We start from the raw sequence: 17,171 nt of genomic DNA, 5'->3' as shown, positions 1-17,171 counted from the left end.
CATGTTTACTTCTGTCTGTACGTGCTTATTTTTATCCCATAAACTAGTTTCAAAGCTTATACTGCTGTTTCCTGCTGAGGTTTCTTGGCTGAAGGGCTCTCCAGAGGGAAGATCTCTTGGGAGGCATGTGTGTTACTTAGCAGCTATCAAGACCCAAGCTTAGGCTTTCAGTGCATCTAAGACTGGATGCTTCCATGCATTAAAAACAGTCTGGAAAAGCCTAAAGACCTTTTTTGCCCACCTTTAGATAACTAGTCAAAAATGGCACTGTGTTAGAGAGATTGTGTTTACCTAGTCCTTCTTCCCAGTGCAGAAAAGTGACGGTGCCGTAGTCTTGGGTGGTGTTTGGCAATTGTGTGCAGTGAGAGGGGTCTAACTGTACGGAGGAGGTATTTGCATTTATGCAAATGCACAGCTTCCTGTTGTGTGTGTGTGAGATGGAGGGATGGATCTACCAACTCACTTAGAAATGTCCTGGTTTTAGATCCCAAATGTGCTGTTAGTGGTTTGGGCTCCCATCAGAGCTCATCAGTGAAATGTACTGTTATCTAGTGAGTATGAGAAACATCTAAATATGTGTGTTTTTTTTCCTAGGTTCTCATTGGAGTTGATATTCTAGTTGACTTCAGCAATGCAGACGATCAAGTGCGTAGTCGTGGGTGATGGTGCTGTCGGTAAAACCTGTCTCTTAATTTCTTACACAACAAATAAATTCCCATCGGAATATGTACCAACGGTAAGTGTGAGAATGGCTCCAGTTCTTTGGGCATGATGGGGTCGGGTAGCATGAGTTTCCTTTATAACTAACCTTTATAGCGTGCATGCCCTAATACTTGTCCCTACAGTCTGCTTTCCTCTTGGAGACTAATACGTGATGGAAAAGTAACGATTGGTCTGATACACTGCTGCTACCTATCTTTCATATTATGGGGTAGGGCTGGGATGCCTTTCCTGTGTCTGGTCAGTTCTTGCTGCTTAATTGCTCTGTGGACTCTGAGCTTCTGTTTGTTGATGGCCACTGGCTGGATTCAGTGAACAAAATTATTTGCAGTTAGGACTGCTAAGTGGAGAGCAAGCAGCAGGAACACCTGCTCTTCAGCTTGCTCTCTCGGTTCTTGCTACATCTGCATTTTTAGGGAAAGTAGTATTTTGTTGTTAAAATAGTCAGTGACTACAGTTAATGCTTTCGGATGCAGATTTGTGCTTTGCAACTCTGAAAGATCCTGAGGTCGTGCAGTGAACTGTGGAGCATGGCTAATTCGCTCCAGCTAAGCATGAGAAATATGTTTGGATTTAGACCACGCAGTCTCATTCATTTGAACTTCCAAACATTTGCCAACTTTGTGTGTAGTCCCTCACTATGAATAACATTTCTGAGTTTTACAGGCTCAGTTTTTTGAGATACTGAATCCCTTGGCTTACCTAAAGATCAGATTGGGAGCAGTTTGCTGACTGCCTGTGAGGCATGTGCATTATCTTTCTAATAGAACAGTCCTTTTCTTCTTAATGTTGCATATACAAGATCAGCACACTGACACTGAGGCGGTTCAGTTTTTTAGTGTGGTTGCTGCAAGAGACTTTGACATCTGGATGCTCTTTTTACTAGTTTTCTGTTATGGACCCAAAAAATCTATCTTTACTGATAGGAAAATTGAAGAGTTTACCGAGTTACTTCAAACAAATTCGGATCTGGAAATGCCTTGCAAAGAGGTTGAACACCTGCTGGTGAAAGAGTCAATAATATTTTCTGCTATTATAAAGCAACTTAAAAGAACAGATAGCTCCTCTGAGATGCCAGGTAGCTCTGCCTTACAGCTCTTTTGGAATAGTTACTTCATAAAAATTCATAAAAATGTTTTCTCTTTGTGGAAGATAAGTTGCAGTGAATGTCACTGCCTCTTTTTGAGGTATTGGCTTTGTACGCTATCCAAAGTTGTTTTTGCAGCCTGCCAAATGGAAAGTTTTAAGAATAGGACAGGCTTCCACAGAATGAAAATGTTTGTGTTTAGTTGTAGTGCAGGAACTAAAGATGAAAGGGCTCCTAAACCCGAGGGTATTCAGGTTGGATGCAGTGGTCGCTGCTAGGAATCTGAGGGTTGTGCTGCAGGCTTGGAGACCCACGTTCAGCTTCCCTCACGGAGGTCCTCTCTTAGGGATGGGTAGAGAGAAAGTTACGTTTGAAACTGCCTTTTGCCATTCTCAAGTTGAGGCGTATCAAGTAGCCAGCTGTGATGCTTCTAGGACAACCACATCCTGTGCTGAACCTGTGGGAGACTGCTTGCCCTATTTAAGCTATTCTTTATGGTCAAGACAAAATGAAAGTGGTCGGTGAGTTCAGGCAGCGAGTGTTTCTATACTTGCCCCTAGCGAAATGACCCTTAATTATGTTGAAAAATGTTATAATCTTAAAATGTGTATTTTTGAAAGCTTGCGAGTTTGTCTGCTGTCCTGCAGATTGTAGTACTGTCTGTAAATCTCTGCTAATGAGCAGTGTGGAAAAACAAAGCAAGTTACTTGCCAGTAAAGTGTGACCAAGGTGTGTTAAGGCTTATTTATAGCGCCTTTTAAAACTGTCCCGTGTTTCTGGAATAGTATTTACCTCTGTACTTCACGGCTTGAGGAACTCACTGTTCTGGGGATACCACAGCCTATTCCCAATTCTGTGTATGGCCTAGAGGTGTATTTCAGACTCTGGAAACTGGTAAGTAACCTCTGATATTCCAGCTAATACTTGTAATAAATAGGCGAAGAAATGTAACAGGTAGCATTGTTCCCAAAATGAAAGCAAGCTGTCCAAGAGCCAACAAGCCTTAATGTCCTCAGAATGTTTGTGGCTGAATAAGGACCCTGGAGAAAAGTAGGTAGGACTCAAAACTGCTTAACGAGAACGTTGAAGCAGGAAGAGAACCCAGAGATAAAGTTCTGTTGTTGAGATCCTGGTAAACACTGGTGGTAGCTCAAGGCCAGTGTGCCCACAGACACTGGGAATCCAGCTGCAGCAGCTGCTGCAAGGCCTCCCTTGAGAGGAAGGTTACATTTTTCTTTCTTCAGGGTGTCCAGCAGTACAGGGCACAAAAGTTAGTAAATGTTGGGGTGCTGAGGCAAATCACTAACGGGCTGGCCTCAAACCGAGCTACTCCGTGTGTGCGAGCACTGGAGTGGCTGGTGTAACCTGCCCGTGCTGTCGCCCTGCGTGGCTGTGCTTGTGCAGCTCTGTGGCCAAAATGTTGCTGGAGAGTGCGCCAGTTCAGACTGACAGATGAGTCTTTCACTTGGCTCTGTGTTTTGCAACCCTTTCACTTTTTTGAGGCTATTTCCCAGTGGGAGATGGGTTTCATACTGGTTCTGCACATGGTTTGTCACCTGCATGGTTTTGATGTCATTGCCATTCACAAAAATGGCAGCGAGGGGTATGGCTGTGGAAAGGCACTGGTAACGTTTGGGTAGTGGCAGATCAGGTGTGAGTCCTGTAACAAACTCATCCACTTGCTGTGGTGGGATGTCTGGCACTGGCAGGAATTAAAACTCCTTATTGGGCTAATTTTTGCTCTGGTTTTTAGCCTGTTTGGTGTCACTGAGGGTGGAATCGTCTGTCGATTATGCTGTGAGATTAGTTGCCGGATTGTTCTGAAGGCTAGCCTTGCAATCCTGGCCTCCTTAGGGCTGAATCCCAGACCTTTTCAATAGTGGCTGTACCTTTTAAAAAAAAAATTATTCCCATTTTGGAAATTGAGAGCTTAAACAAAAATAAATAAAATAAAAATGAGGGGGAGTGCATGCTGATCCCCCTAAAGGGCAGCTACAAGTAGTATTATCGACTCCCTGTCCACTGGGTGAAAATGAGGGGATATCTTTGGGGGATGAAGCTGCCAACCATCTGATACCTGAAAGAGTGAATGTGTTCTGACCTTCAGCGCAGAGCATACTAGTTTCTTGTTCTGTACCTGGCAATAGATGAGTTCTCATCCTGAACCTGTCCTTTGGAGTCTTGAAGTAGTAGTTGTGATGTGAAATGCCTTCCGCACTCCTCCAGCCTGAAGGTCTTATTTGTAGCTGGATGCTTTGAGGTGTTCAGTAAGGCAAAATCAGTGCAATGTGTAAAGGATCGGGCTGCAGATGACGGAGGTAAGTGGTGAAATCTCTTGCAGTGCTTTAAAAATCTTGAATGCTAATCGAAAATTGTACGAGGTGGACTTCTGCTTCTAGCTGGTGGTCTTGGGGGTATGCAGCATGCTCTGGCCATAGCTGCTTGCTTGGTCACTGGGAGCTGCGAGAAGTTGAAAAAACTCGGTGTGGTGTCAGGTGGAATGGAAAGGAGACATCTGACCTCTTGGAAGTTCAGCTTTGAAGTGCTGTCTTGCTGGTCCTACCTCCGTTTTTAGTGGGATTTTTTTCAAGGACCTAAGCTCTTACTAAAGCCCTCTAAATACATGCATGTGACTCCTCATTTTTCCATGCTCCTCCCTCCTAGCCTCCATGAAAAGCTTTTGAGGTGACTGCTAGCCTTTTCGATGTTGCAGTTTCCTGCAGGTGTGGGGCTGCTCAGACTTTAGGTCTGTGTTGAAGCAGGGCTTCCTTATCCTTATTCAGAGACCTCGACACTCTCTGGGTAACCTTGCAGCACTGTATGCAGGGACAGGGTTTGGTGTTTTTTTCCAGTGGGAAGGATTTTTTGCTGAGGTTACTTTCTGAAATGCTGTCTTATCGTGGTTCTGAAGATAGAATTGTTTTTGAAATGAAGGATACTGACCTCAGACGGTATACTCCTTAATGCTGAGTATGTGGGTGTTGAAGGAGAAAGCTTTGTGTAGGCCCTTGTGCTCAGTTGTGTTGTAAACAAGTTACTGGGTGAAACATTTTTGGTAGTCGGTCTGCCCTTGAGGACAGGATTGTTGTGCCACATGCTGTACAGCGAGACAATCTGTCTTGGTCTTCTGGAGTGCAAGTCTCAGTTTAGATTGAGAGTGAATTTGACACAGACTGATTGTGGCCAACTATATGGTTTCCTCCAGAGATGGAGGATAAATTCCTGTTGAAAAGATGGACCCTGTATTGAATTCCATCGATGCTCAGAAAGATGAACATCAGAGGACTTGGGTCCTGTTAGAAGAAGCCTCGTACCTCTGTGCCCTGAAGGGCAGGGCTGGAATTTATCAGTTCTGTCTTTGTGGGGATGTGTTCACTGTATACAGACCCAGGCATGCTGGTTGAAATTTCTGTGGCGATGTGGCAGACCTCTTTGCAATTACAGGCAAGAGCTGTTGCAGGTGTTTTGCTTTTAACCTGTTGAATGCAGCAATGTGCCTAGGGTGCCTTTGCTTTAGATACCTCATGGAAATGTCTCTTGCACCCCTATTCACAGTTGAATTGGCCTGTTAACAGCCTTAATGATGATAGTGTTGTAAGCCTGATGGCTTCTGTTATCCTGTGCAGGTGGCTATTGTACAAGGTGGGGGTTGTCTGGCAAGGTGAGTAGGGTGATGGTTTAAAAAATAGCTTATTCACATCCTCTTAAATATTTCTCTTTTCTTACCAGGTTTTCGATAACTATGCTGTAACAGTGATGATTGGAGGAGAGCCTTACACCCTAGGCCTCTTTGATACTGCAGGTGAGAAATCAAGTGCTTGCATCATTGTAACTGCCCAAGATTTAGCTGAGGTGGTGTTGAACATGAAGACATACGGTTTGTTTTGTTTTCCAGAAAGATTTTCCCTTTTCATCATTTTTTTTGTTCCTGACCTTTGGGGTTTTTTTGCTAAATTCAGTTTACTTATTAAAAAAAAAACAAACCACAAAACAAAAAAAAAAAACCAAACCCAACCCGGCCAAACAACAGAAAACCAAACCAAGACAAGAAAACCCTCTACTTCTTTTAGAGCTATTTTGTGACACCAGATGACAACTTACAAACTTGCACCTCTCATCTACAGGATACCTGAAAGATAAAGGGGTTTTATGTTTTTAAACAAAACTTACAGGAAGAAGTTGTGTTGAATAAAATACGTGGATTCTGTGTAGTTTTTATTTAGTAAATAGCCTATTTTTTTGACCAAATGTCAAGACAGAATGACTAACATTACAAAATCCTGGATGTGCATGTGTGTCCGTGTTCTTAACACGGATGAAATCGGGATGTCTGGAGTTCTGTAAGCCCTCGCATTGTGTGCCTTTTTAAAATGAAAAATAAATCTGCAGGCTTCTTTGTTTATGGTTGTTAGACTGTATCTCAGTTTCTGGCTGGAGAGCTGCACAGTGATTAAACAGCTACACACATTGCTTTGCACGTGTGAAGATTTAGCAAGAAAGGGTAGAAACTGGTTCAACTGCTAGTTACCAGTCCTCAACCTGTAATAATATCAAAGTGGTATGGCAGCATCTGGTATTGTGAAGTCTTCTTCAGGAGAGTCCTTCCAGAGAGCTTAGTTGATAAGCTGTTACCTAAAATTGTCTTGATAGAACTTAACCTGACTGTTGCCAGCTGTATTCGTACAGATGCATCATTAGTGTCTTTATTTGATGAATGAAATGGTCTTAGGCTTCCAATTAAACACTGGAGCTTCAATTAGCTCTTCACATTCTTCTCCCAAATGTGATTCGTGTGCTTAGGTGTTGCAAACTCCCTAGTTCATGGATAAAGGAGGTAAGTAGAGAAGAGAGGCTCCTTCCTGGACATTGTGTAGGCTGCTGTAGGGATCAGTACTTAGATGGGTCTCTGTTATAAGCATTCTTCTACCTGTGTGGGTAAAAGCTGCGTTGGGTCCTTTTCTGCCTGGTTTTCTGTGGAGGTCCTCTAGGTTCAGGGCTCTGGAAGCTGCTGCATGCATAGACGGGCAGATCTGTGTACTGTCTAGCAACATGAGTGCAGTAACCATCTAGTAATTCTGAAAACTTAAAGTGGCTTTAGCACATGTGGGTGATGCTACATACTTGTGAATGTAAAGGCTTTCCTTTTGGAGCTGGGCTTCTGAAGTGGCCTTTGTGCTTTAAGGGTCACCTGCTTTTTGCTAAATAGTGGCCAGCACAAATTACAGATCTTAACAATGGATAAACCCTGTATTACTAACTGTCCAATTTAGAAAGAAAATCAAAGTCCTTGTTTTGAACTTGGGCTATGAAGACAAAGCTTTCTCGAGTAGTCTGTTAACTGCAATGAATTTTTTTCATCAGTGCTTAGCTCCTCTGTGTCCAGCTAAGCATGATAGCTGTAACAAGCTGTTAGACCTCCATCTTCAAACTGTAGCTCTTTCTCCATTGAGATGTCCCCAGGGTTCGGTTGGCTCCTTCAGAATCTCAGAGGTTTTTGTCCTGCATTGTAGGCAAGAGAGTGTCAGCTGAAATCCGAGGCATTTTGAGCAAGCGGTCCTGATTTGGTTGCCAGCTGGTGCAGTAGTTTCTCTAGTGCCAGGTGTAGTTTCTAAAAACAGCATACTGCTGAATTGAGCAGGAGGAAGTTTAAGGATGAGCTCAAGCAGAGTCAGGCTGGTGGGTCAGTGCTGATGGTGCCCTGCGAGGACTGCCTGCTGTCTGTCGGACCCAGAGGGGAGAGCCTGGCTTCCCCTGAGGCACAGCCTGCGCCAGGAATTTGGTGCATTTTTGGGGGAGTGCCGCTGGACGAGCTGAACACAGTCTCACCTGTAACAGCAGCATTCTCCTCTTACTGCTTGGAGGACACTTCACTAAGCATTTGCAAGCATGTCAGAACATTCTAGTAAACAAAATTGCTTTTTTTTCCCCTCCAAACTGCAGGGTTTTTGCAGGATAATGAAATTTGATGGCATAATAATTCTAATGAATGGACTAGGTGCGGAAGACCTCATCTATAACTAGATCCATGTTCTGAAACTTCATTATAATAGAGAAAAGCGTTATGCAGTCTAAAGCGTGTTTGATCTAAAAATTTATTAGATCATATTCCTATCAGACTTCCCAACTCTCCTGTGACTTTAGGCAGCTTACTGTGACATAGCAACTGAATAAATTCTGGATTTGAAAACTAGGATCTTAGAATGTTTGGGTTCAGGGCATGTGTATTTGCTTAAGAGTTAGGATTAATCACAGTAATACTGTTGTGCCAGAATATGCACCCTACCACCTGTAAAGGGCAGTACTTCTTGTCTGGGTCTAATACTGTGTTCATTTTCTCCTCTCTAGGTCAGGAAGACTATGATAGATTACGACCCCTCAGCTATCCACAGACAGATGTATTTCTGGTCTGTTTTTCAGTGGTGTCTCCTTCTTCATTTGAAAATGTGAAAGAAAAGGTTGGTTGAACTCTGCCTAAAAATGGGGCTGCTGCAGTGGTTCTGGAAATACATCAGGCGTTATCTTAGGTGGTTAGTAACAAATAATTGTGTCTTCTCTGTCTTTAGTGGGTACCTGAAATTACTCACCACTGTCCAAAGACTCCTTTCCTGCTTGTTGGGACCCAGATTGATCTAAGAGATGATCCCTCAACAATTGAGAAACTTGCCAAGAATAAGCAGAAGCCCATAACTCCAGAGACGGCTGAAAAACTGGCCCGGGACCTGAAGGCTGTCAAATATGTGGAATGCTCTGCACTTACGCAGGTGAGGATTGGTCTTTGACTATTTTTGTTTGCTTGTATGCCATAATTTTTTTTCAGTATTGGGGAAAACCAACTCAATATGGATGTGAGAGGGTATATAAGCTCTGTTTGTGCTGTTGACGGTGTAGCTTTCTCTTCTGTCCTGTTGATCTAAGGAACAAGGAGCTGGCAGTGGTATGAAGAAAACCAGCCTGTGAAGATTAGGCATAGTGTAGAGGGGTGATGGAGGAGGATGTGCTTGCCATGTTTGCTTTTGTGTTGGAGGAAGATAACTATTGAAAACTTAGAGGGTGTCTTATGGACAGTAGGTGGGTTAAGACACAATGCAGGTCACTGTAGAAGAGAGCAGGCAAAGAAAAATAAAAACCCTATTGGAGAAGTCAGTTTTGGTACTTCGTAGGACTAGAAGCCTTCATAGTTGAGAGCTTCTTTCTCATCCTGTGCAGCTGGTGATGAGCTAAGTTTCCTGTGTCCACCTTAAGAGGCAAGTGTTGAAAGAAAATAACAATGAAGTAGTTCTTAAGATGTAAACGTGGTGACGTTGTGTGGACTAACTCGTGAATGTGAGTCTAAAGCAGGCTAAAATAGCTGATTTGAGGCCAGGAAACCTGGTTATCCTTTAAGTTAGGAATACTAGGGTGGAGTGGATGGGAGCTGTTGGCTGGCTAGCTGGCATGTTGCCTTGACTTTGGATGCCCTGGGAATCTTGTGTGCCTACTCTTGCAGAATTGGCTACAACTCTTTAACGATTTCCTTAATGTTACTGTATAAAGAATTTGTCGCTACCTGATGTGCAGGGAACTAGGGGTGCACAGTATCGTCCCTCACTCTTCTTCTCAGTTTTGTTGTGTGTTCATCTCTAGAGTTTCTTGAGTACAAATCTTTATTGCCAAACATCATGGAGCCTGAAGTTCTCCTTGTCTTGCACCTTTTGCCCAGATTGCATGTTGACTCTTCCATCTGGGATCCTGAGACTTTTTTTTTGTAACAAAGCTTTGAGTGTTTGCTGAGAAGGAAGAGGCTTTTGATGGAAAGGTGCAGGACAGTGGTGCTGGAGGTATTGTGCCAAGGCACGCTGCATTTCATCCTGGGAATCCCTGATCAAAAGGTGGCCTTGGCTGTGCTTCCTTACTGCCCACGTGCAAACTGAGGGTTAATCGTGCTTGTGCTGTAATTCTCTTAGATCCGTTCAGTCCCAAAATACCATTTTATAGATGGTGTCTGGCTCATCCTGAGTGCTGCTGCTAACTAGGCTGTAGAACCTGATAATTAGATAAATACATACCAGGACTTTTGTCCTGTATTGCTCACTGAGACCCTTTCCTCTATCTTTAAACTTGCCTTGTTTAGTCTGCTCAAATTGCACGGGAGCACCTAGAATTACCCGAGTAAGAGCTGACATGATTAAAAGTTTCAGTGTTTATCCTTTTTTTTTCCTCTTTTCCCCACTTCCAGATAGACTAAACTGTATCTGTTGCAGAGAACATCGTTACGCACTTGGAAGCTCAGCCTGAATTCTTCCAGCACACTAGTGCTTGCAAACCCATTGATGGTTTTAGGAATCAAGAGTAACCTGGGAGGAGGTTTCAGAAGCCTTCTCACCTGGAAGACTAGTCAGTTCGCATCTGCTCTGTTCATCTTCATTTGTTGTTGACTCCCCTCACAAAACACCTTTTTCCTCAGCTGTCAGTAACAGCTGCCAAACAGAAGTGTAGATTATCTACAAAGGGTTGTTTGAAGTTCCCGGCACTGATCTAGCTGGCAGCTCGTTAAACACAAGTCGGCTGGCTTCCCTAGCCAGGAGGGTTGTTTTCTTACCTGCCAGGCAGTGTTGTAGTAGCTGGTTTCAACTAAAGCTAGACTACCTGCCTAGCTCAATCTCTCTTTACCTTGGCTCCTGTCTGCACAGTTCACCTCGGCAGTCTAGGCTGTTTTTTTCCTTCTCAACTAATTTACAAACGACTTTGACACCACAGTAGCAAGTGATCATAAAATCCTGGAGCCAGAGCATTTTGGTTTTTTTTCTCCTGGGAGGAATTTGCTTGTTTGTGTGGAAGAATCGATGTTCTGCAAGTACGACGTGAGTCCTTACGAGGCTGAGTTTCTGAGTCTTTTCTGTAAAGACAGAGTATCTTCTCCCTGAGTTTGGATGACTGCAGTACTGAGGGGTCAGTTCTCTCTCCTTTCCTCAGGTTGTGGAATCCCTTTTTGTGATGAAGGCACTTTCAATGTCTGTCTTCAACTTTTCTCTAAAAAATAGTACCCAATACCACTGTAAAAAGTAGGTAACACTGCTATTAGGAGAGGGTGACTGACAAATAGATTACAACTAAAATGATAGTTGCTTCTGTTACACTTAAGAGTTAAATGGTCTGAGCAGACTTTCTGAAGCTCAATGCTGGTACCTAACACAAGGGAGAACTTTGAAATTGGTTCCTTCCCCCCGCCCCCCGATGCTGGGTTGACAGATTTTTATAAAGGGTCTTAAACTGTCCATGAATGGAGGGGGTGAAGGGAGCCTGAGCTCTGCCTGTTCCCCAGTGCAGCACAGAGCCATTACTTGAGCCAGAGTATTGAGGTCTGTGTGCCAGTGGCATCCAACACAGTTCCCTTCCTGTGGCTACTCTTGTATCATCCAGGCTCTTAACCCCAGGCCCATTTTTCACAACAATTTTGTCCCTGTGCTGTTTGTTTTTCTCCTCTTCCCTTATCCCACGTTTTTGTTAGGTCCTTCAAAACAAACCCCAGATTCTGTTCTCTTGAACAAATTTTCTCCTGTGCAACAGGAAACCGAAAGAGAAGTCCCTGAGTAGGAGAATTAAGGAAGCAGATTTTCTTGACTCTTGGCCTGCCTGGGTTCTTAATCTATCTAACAGTACATAATTGAGTTTATACTGCGACTTCATTCTTGCAAAGAAAGAAGAATTTTAATTAGTACTTCACATAGGCATTATTTATCTGAGGTCTCTAGCTCTTTTGTCAGCTGGGTTTAAAAAAAAAAAAGTTGCTGGGGAAGATGTACAGGATGATTGTACATGGTAATTTTCTTAACTTCTGTTCTTTCAAGTATAATCTTGCTTGTAACGTGATGGACTTAAATGCTTCCAGATGGAATTGCCTTAGAGATTGCCCGTGTATGTGCTTCAGTAAAATAAGATTAAAGACCTTTTTAAAGGGTTATACCCAGTCGAACCTGTGAGGGAGAAACCAGTTACATTTAAATGATATAAAAAAAAAAAAAAGAAAATTAAAATCTTAATTTTGCAAAGACTGCAATTATTTACAGGAAGTAATTCAAGTTTTTCTGTTTGTTTTTAGCTGGGATAAAGCATTTCTTCTGAATTTATGAAGGTTGTACTCATGACAGTAGATTTAGGCGAGTCCAGTTAGCATAAACTGAGCCAGGTTTCACTCCTGGTGTTCTGTGTAACTTGGCAGAGTTCTGTGGGAGTGGTAACACACTGCAGTGTTCCTGTTGTGCTTACAGCAAACCCAACGCATGCTTCGTGCTCCGGTGTGATCCCTGCAGACTCCTTGCAGCTCTGTGACTGCTTGTCTGGTGTTGGAGCTCCGTTATTCCAATCCTAACACCGTTGCTGTTTTTCCCGTGACTTGAGTGGTTATACTTGCTTTGGTAACTAAACTGAATAACTGAAATGCATCGTTTCCATGCTGGCTCGCAATGTCGAAATAGCAGCGCTGGTAAGGTATTGCATCGCTTCTTAAAAGACCGATAGCCAATGTCTGAAGGTGATGATGGCTTACCAGAGAGGTACTGCTTCGATCCCAGATCCTGTTCTCCCAGCCATCTGGAGATCTTCAGTTATTCAGGGGCTGAATTCACAAAGTAGAAGAGTTGTCTGGAGTCCTTGCTCTGGACTAGCTGCCGCTGGGGAAGTTGGCAGCAGTAAGTCGGTGCATCTGAGGTGCTTGCTTATCCGCAGTGGGTGACTACAAAAGGTTTACCTGACCTTTTGGATCCCCGTGGCGGGGCAAGCTGCTCTCCCCTGTGTTTATTCCCTTGTAAACTCCCAAAGTGTACATTCAGCAGTGAAGTGGAAAGCACCATCTCTTGTGTAGCCCCTCCCACCCCTGTGTTCTTGCCAGTTGCTGCTGTGTTTGTGCCTCTGCCCTTCTGGGTGTTCATTTTGTCCAACTTGGTCTGTCACGTGTCCTGTCTGTCTCTGACATTGACTTCTGGGTCATCTACATGAGATTTCCTCCTGGGATCTACTTTGTTTTTTGCAAAGTAAATCTGTTTACTGCCTCTGTGAATTCAGCCTGGTCTATCCTGAATGCTCTTTGTATCTGCTTGTTTTTCTCTAATCCTCTAACCTGGCTGCTGTTTTTTCTCCTCCCCTCTGTCTTGTAGAGAGGTCTGAAGAATGTGTTTGATGAGGCTATCCTAGCTGCCCTCGAGCCTCCGGAAACTCAGCCCAAAAGGAAGTGCTGTATATTCTAAACTTTCTCCTTCCCCTCTTGCTGCTGCTTCCTCTGTCCCACTACTGTAGAAACCTGGTTAAAAAAAAAAAAAGAATAAAACCACCTTGATTGAAAGCTGTTGTGTCTGCTTACCATCTTAGAGCAACCTCTGTATTAACTCTTGGACTGAAAACAATATATTTAAGCTCTTTAGTAAAACGTGACCGTGGAACATGAACTGGACTCGCTTAACTCTCTGCTGCTTGGGTTGCCAGATGTGGGTAGCTTTATAATTCAGGCTGTTTGGGGGAAAGGATCTGGTTACAACATCATTATTTAAAGAAAGATCAAAAGAATGAGACATGTTGTTTGATCTTCCTGAATCCAGCTGGAAGAAACGATGCGTGTGTTTTTCAATTTCTACTTGTGACTCTTGTTAACTGTATTTGCATGACAAAAGTACATGAAACGGTGATCTGCAAGTTACGCTGTAATGTGAAGGGTTTTCTGGTTCTCCTTTTGTGCAGTGAGATGTTTTTCTGTTGCTATTGCTTTGGCTGTCTGTGCTATAGTGGAGTATTTGTCAGTCCTTGGGGGGAAGGAAATATCAATGTACTTGCTACTGCTTTATGAACTGTTAAAATTCTTGCTTTCCCTAACATGGTAGACCTCTTCGTTTCAATAATAGATCCTTAAGCCTGTTACTGTAAGATGTAAAGCTGCTTCTTAATATCATGCTTCTGATTTTTATTGTTTGAAGGAGAAAACATCAATTGTAGCTTGTCTTTAAATTTTGAAATTAAAAATTGCAGTTGTTTGTATAAATGACTGATGAAGCTTTATTCCGATTTGCATTTCCTGGCTTCAGTTTAACACTTAACGCAGCGTACAGTACCTGCTTCGTCCTCCTCCCATCTTGACTTCTCTGATGCCATGCACAGCTTCTGGGCTCTACCTGGCTGCTTCTAACCATCGGGTGTTTGGGGCCGGAGGTGTGACCAGCGTGTGTACCGGACCGATTTATCTCGTTGCATGCTTGCCTTGTCTCTTCTCTCCCCTGACACCTGGGTGCCTGCGCTGCTGTACCTGACGTGCTCCAAACTGAGCTCTTCCATTTGTATGCGGCACTTTCTGCTTTGTCATTAGCATGTGAAACATGTTAGTAGCCAACTAATGAAAAAAAAAAATTGCCTTAGGGAAATGACTTTGGTACGTGTGTTTTTGCTTCTCGTGAAGTATATTGGTCTGGTCTCGAAGGATTCGCGTTCCTGTTCAGAAAATCAGCTGCTGTGCTAAGGAACTGCGAACCACAGCAACGCAGAGGAGACTCTGGGAGTTGTAGATGGCAAACCTCGATTCGGCATTGGAGGGGTTTGTCTGCCACTTGGCTTTCTGTGGTTTTGTTTGTGTGAAAACTTAAAAATGAGACTGCCCCTTTCTCTCTTTGCCCCTTTTCAGAAAGGCCTAAAGAATGTATTTGACGAAGCGATATTGGCTGCCCTGGAGCCTCCGGAGCCGAAGAAGACTCGCAGGTGTGTGCTGCTATGAACATCCCTCCATGGCCCCTTCTGCAAAGCTGGTGTTTGATGTCATACTAAAAGCAATGTTTAAATCAAACTAAAGATACAAATTTTAAAATTTGTTTTCGCAATAATGACAAATGCCCTGCACTCCCATCTCCCCCACACGATCCTTGTGTGAGATGAGAATGTTAGTGTTTATTCCCCAGTGCCCCCTCAATTCAGTTAAACTAGTTAATTTTGAGTAATTATGTATTATCAGAAAACACTGATCAGTACTAGTTTTTTATTTTGTTTACTGTTTCTAATTTTTGTTTAAAATCCAGGCATGCTTGTGATGACTTTTTCCGTAACAGACTAATTCTAGGCTGTTTTACTGAAGCCTTGTCCCCTATGCAAGTCTGGCAAGACTTGGTTCTGGTTTCAAGAACTTCTGGGGCTTATCTGCAGCCAGCCAGCAGCCTGGGTGTGAGAAGACTTTAGTACTAAGAGAAATACAGGAAAGTAAAATGTCCCAAGCTGGTGCTCCTCTAAGGAGGAGTGTAGAAAATGTATCTGCATCTCCTCTGAAGTTGCCTTGTATCTCTTCCCCTGGCTTTCCACTGTGCAGGTCATGAATTTCTACCCCATCCTCTAAGTTATGAAGCCTTAGGAATAGGAGAATCTTTTTCTCTGGATGCACCATCAGACTTGAAACTAGCTTGCCAGTCTCTTTCTTAATCTTTCACATTCTAAGCTTTTGTCACGTGGTGAAGAAGTAACGGCATCTTTTCAAGCACGCCCAACTGATGCAGTTGGCTTTTAACAAATCCATCTCTTGCCAGTCCTTAATTATTAGAGAAACTTTACTGTGACCAGTGTATGCACTGCTCTTTGGACACTCTGAAGGCAGGTGGTGTATGTTAAAAGACGAGTTCTGGAGCTGGCCCTGGTGGTGCATCTCTTGCTGGATGGTTTGTCATCCTTCAGGGAGGGGTGGAAAGCTAGACCTGTGTCAGTAGGAGGGGACTGCAGGGAAGGGTTTCTAGTGTTTAGCGTGGCACCATATAGGGACCAGTTGAGGGAATCCCCTTTTTCTGCATTGTGCTTCTAAGTAACCTTGAACCTGTAAGATTGGCTCCAGCCCGCTGAAGATTGTGTGCGGGGTCTTTATGTAGACTGACTGCAACGTTGGAGGGATTTTACCAAAAATATATTTCGGCTTGCAAATTCGAAGTTTTTTAAGACTTAAGGAATCTTCTCCATCTTCCAAAATTCCGATTTCTTGTAGACTCATTAGTGTTGAACCAATGCTTTTTCATGTCTAAGTTCTTTGTATATGCATTCTTTTCAGATGTATTAAACATAAAGTATCTTCACAAGCCTGCCTGAGGGTAGTTATTTACCTTGCCTATCTCTTGAGTGTGGAGGACTTGTAAATACAGATTTTATCCCCTTGTGAGCCCTACTCTCCTCCTTGCAAGTTAGTTTGGGTCTCTCCTTAATGCTTAATCCTGTCAGCTCATGTCTTCCCTCATCTCTGCTGCTGGCTTCAGTTCTGTCGAGATTGCTCTAATCTTTGCTGCAATGTCCTTGCTGTCATACCCAGCGCTGAGGAGAGGATACGGTGGTTCTCAGTGGAATGAATGCTCCTTGTTGTGTGTGTTCCCAAATACGAAAAGTTGGCTTTTGGGGGTTATTGGGCTCTTGCACGTCTTTTGTCAAGAAGCTAGTCTTTGGGGAAGTTTCCTGTTCTTCCCCCTTCATGGGCAGATAGCAAAAAAAAAAAAAACCCTAAAGGGACAAATGACACCATACCCATCTCCCTCCCAGAAATGCACATAGGGTTAATTACACCTTTTCATTAATTCCCTAAAGAAAAGGTGAAGTCTCACACTGTTGATGCATAACTTGTATTAATGATAAAAACACATTCTAAAGGGCCTTATTAAAGGTCACTTTTATTTTAAGAAGCTGCCTTGTGAGTGCTGTAATCCAGAAGCTTAGTGTAAAATAAGTGTTTTTTCACTTTCCCTAGCAATTAGTGGTGCTGTTCAACTTTGCAATTCAGTTTTTAATTGCTGTCTCTGGTGGGAGGCTTGGCTGTAGGTCTGTGGCTCCCAGTTCAAAGGACGGCTGGTACTTGTAACGCTTGGTGACAGTTCAGCGTTGGTGGCTGCTCCATGTGCTCGCAGCAGACTGAAATGGGCTTCTGCACCTTCTAATAGCTAAACCAAATTTGTCTGTCTAAAGCCAGCAGCAGGACTGGTGACCAAGGGTTTGCCTGCATGAAATCAAGCAGGAAATTGCCTCTGAAGTAGAGAACGCTTTAGGATTTCTGCTTTTAAGTAGCAGGGTTACCCTGTCAAGCTTTTTCTGTCTTGGATGGATCCTTACATGAGGGTTGCCTATAGCTGTCTGGTCCCTCTGCATAGATTTTTATGGCAGTCATCTGTGCCAGTCCTTTCATGCCGGTCCATTTGGCAAAGAAATAAAGTCTGTTCTGTTAAATTGGTGCCACGAGGTTAAACTTGGCTCTGGAGGGAATCCTGGAGGCACTGGATGATGGAAAAACATCCACTTCAAGGAGTGGTGCTGCTTCCTTCCCCTCGGTGTTGAATTAGCTTTGCAAAAATCTGTCTGATAGCTCCATAAATCTGCTAGGACATGGCTGTCCCAGTCC

General features: G+C 43.4%; 1 protein-coding gene across 9 annotated transcripts in view; it reads left to right on the top strand.

Moving 5' to 3' along the window:
• Positions 1-15,870, top strand: part of CDC42 (cell division cycle 42) — a 28,668-nt gene extending 12,798 nt beyond the window's left edge. For 6 of the 9 annotated variants that reach the window (XM_055704239.1, XM_055704240.1, XM_027803335.2 and 3 more), the window contains exons 2-6: positions 595-736; positions 5,537-5,609; positions 8,153-8,262; positions 8,371-8,568; positions 14,448-15,870. In XM_055704239.1, the coding sequence (XP_055560214.1) occupies positions 632-736; positions 5,537-5,609; positions 8,153-8,262; positions 8,371-8,568; positions 14,448-14,537 (576 nt within the window). In that variant the 5' untranslated portion in view covers positions 595-631 and the 3' untranslated portion in view covers positions 14,538-15,870. Of the gene's footprint in view, positions 1-472; positions 499-594; positions 737-5,536; positions 5,610-8,152; positions 8,263-8,370; positions 8,569-12,939; positions 13,815-14,447 lie in introns of those variants that run through there. The other 3 variants (XM_055704242.1, XM_055704236.1, XM_055704238.1) reach the window with 3 other exon arrangements.
• The last annotated feature ends 1,301 nt before the right edge of the window (positions 15,871-17,171 follow it).

Source organism: Falco cherrug, chromosome 3 (genome assembly GCF_023634085.1).
Source record: "Falco cherrug isolate bFalChe1 chromosome 3, bFalChe1.pri, whole genome shotgun sequence".
Taxonomy (NCBI): Eukaryota; Metazoa; Chordata; class Aves; order Falconiformes; family Falconidae; genus Falco; species Falco cherrug.
This window is presented reverse-complemented; position numbering and strand designations above follow the sequence as displayed.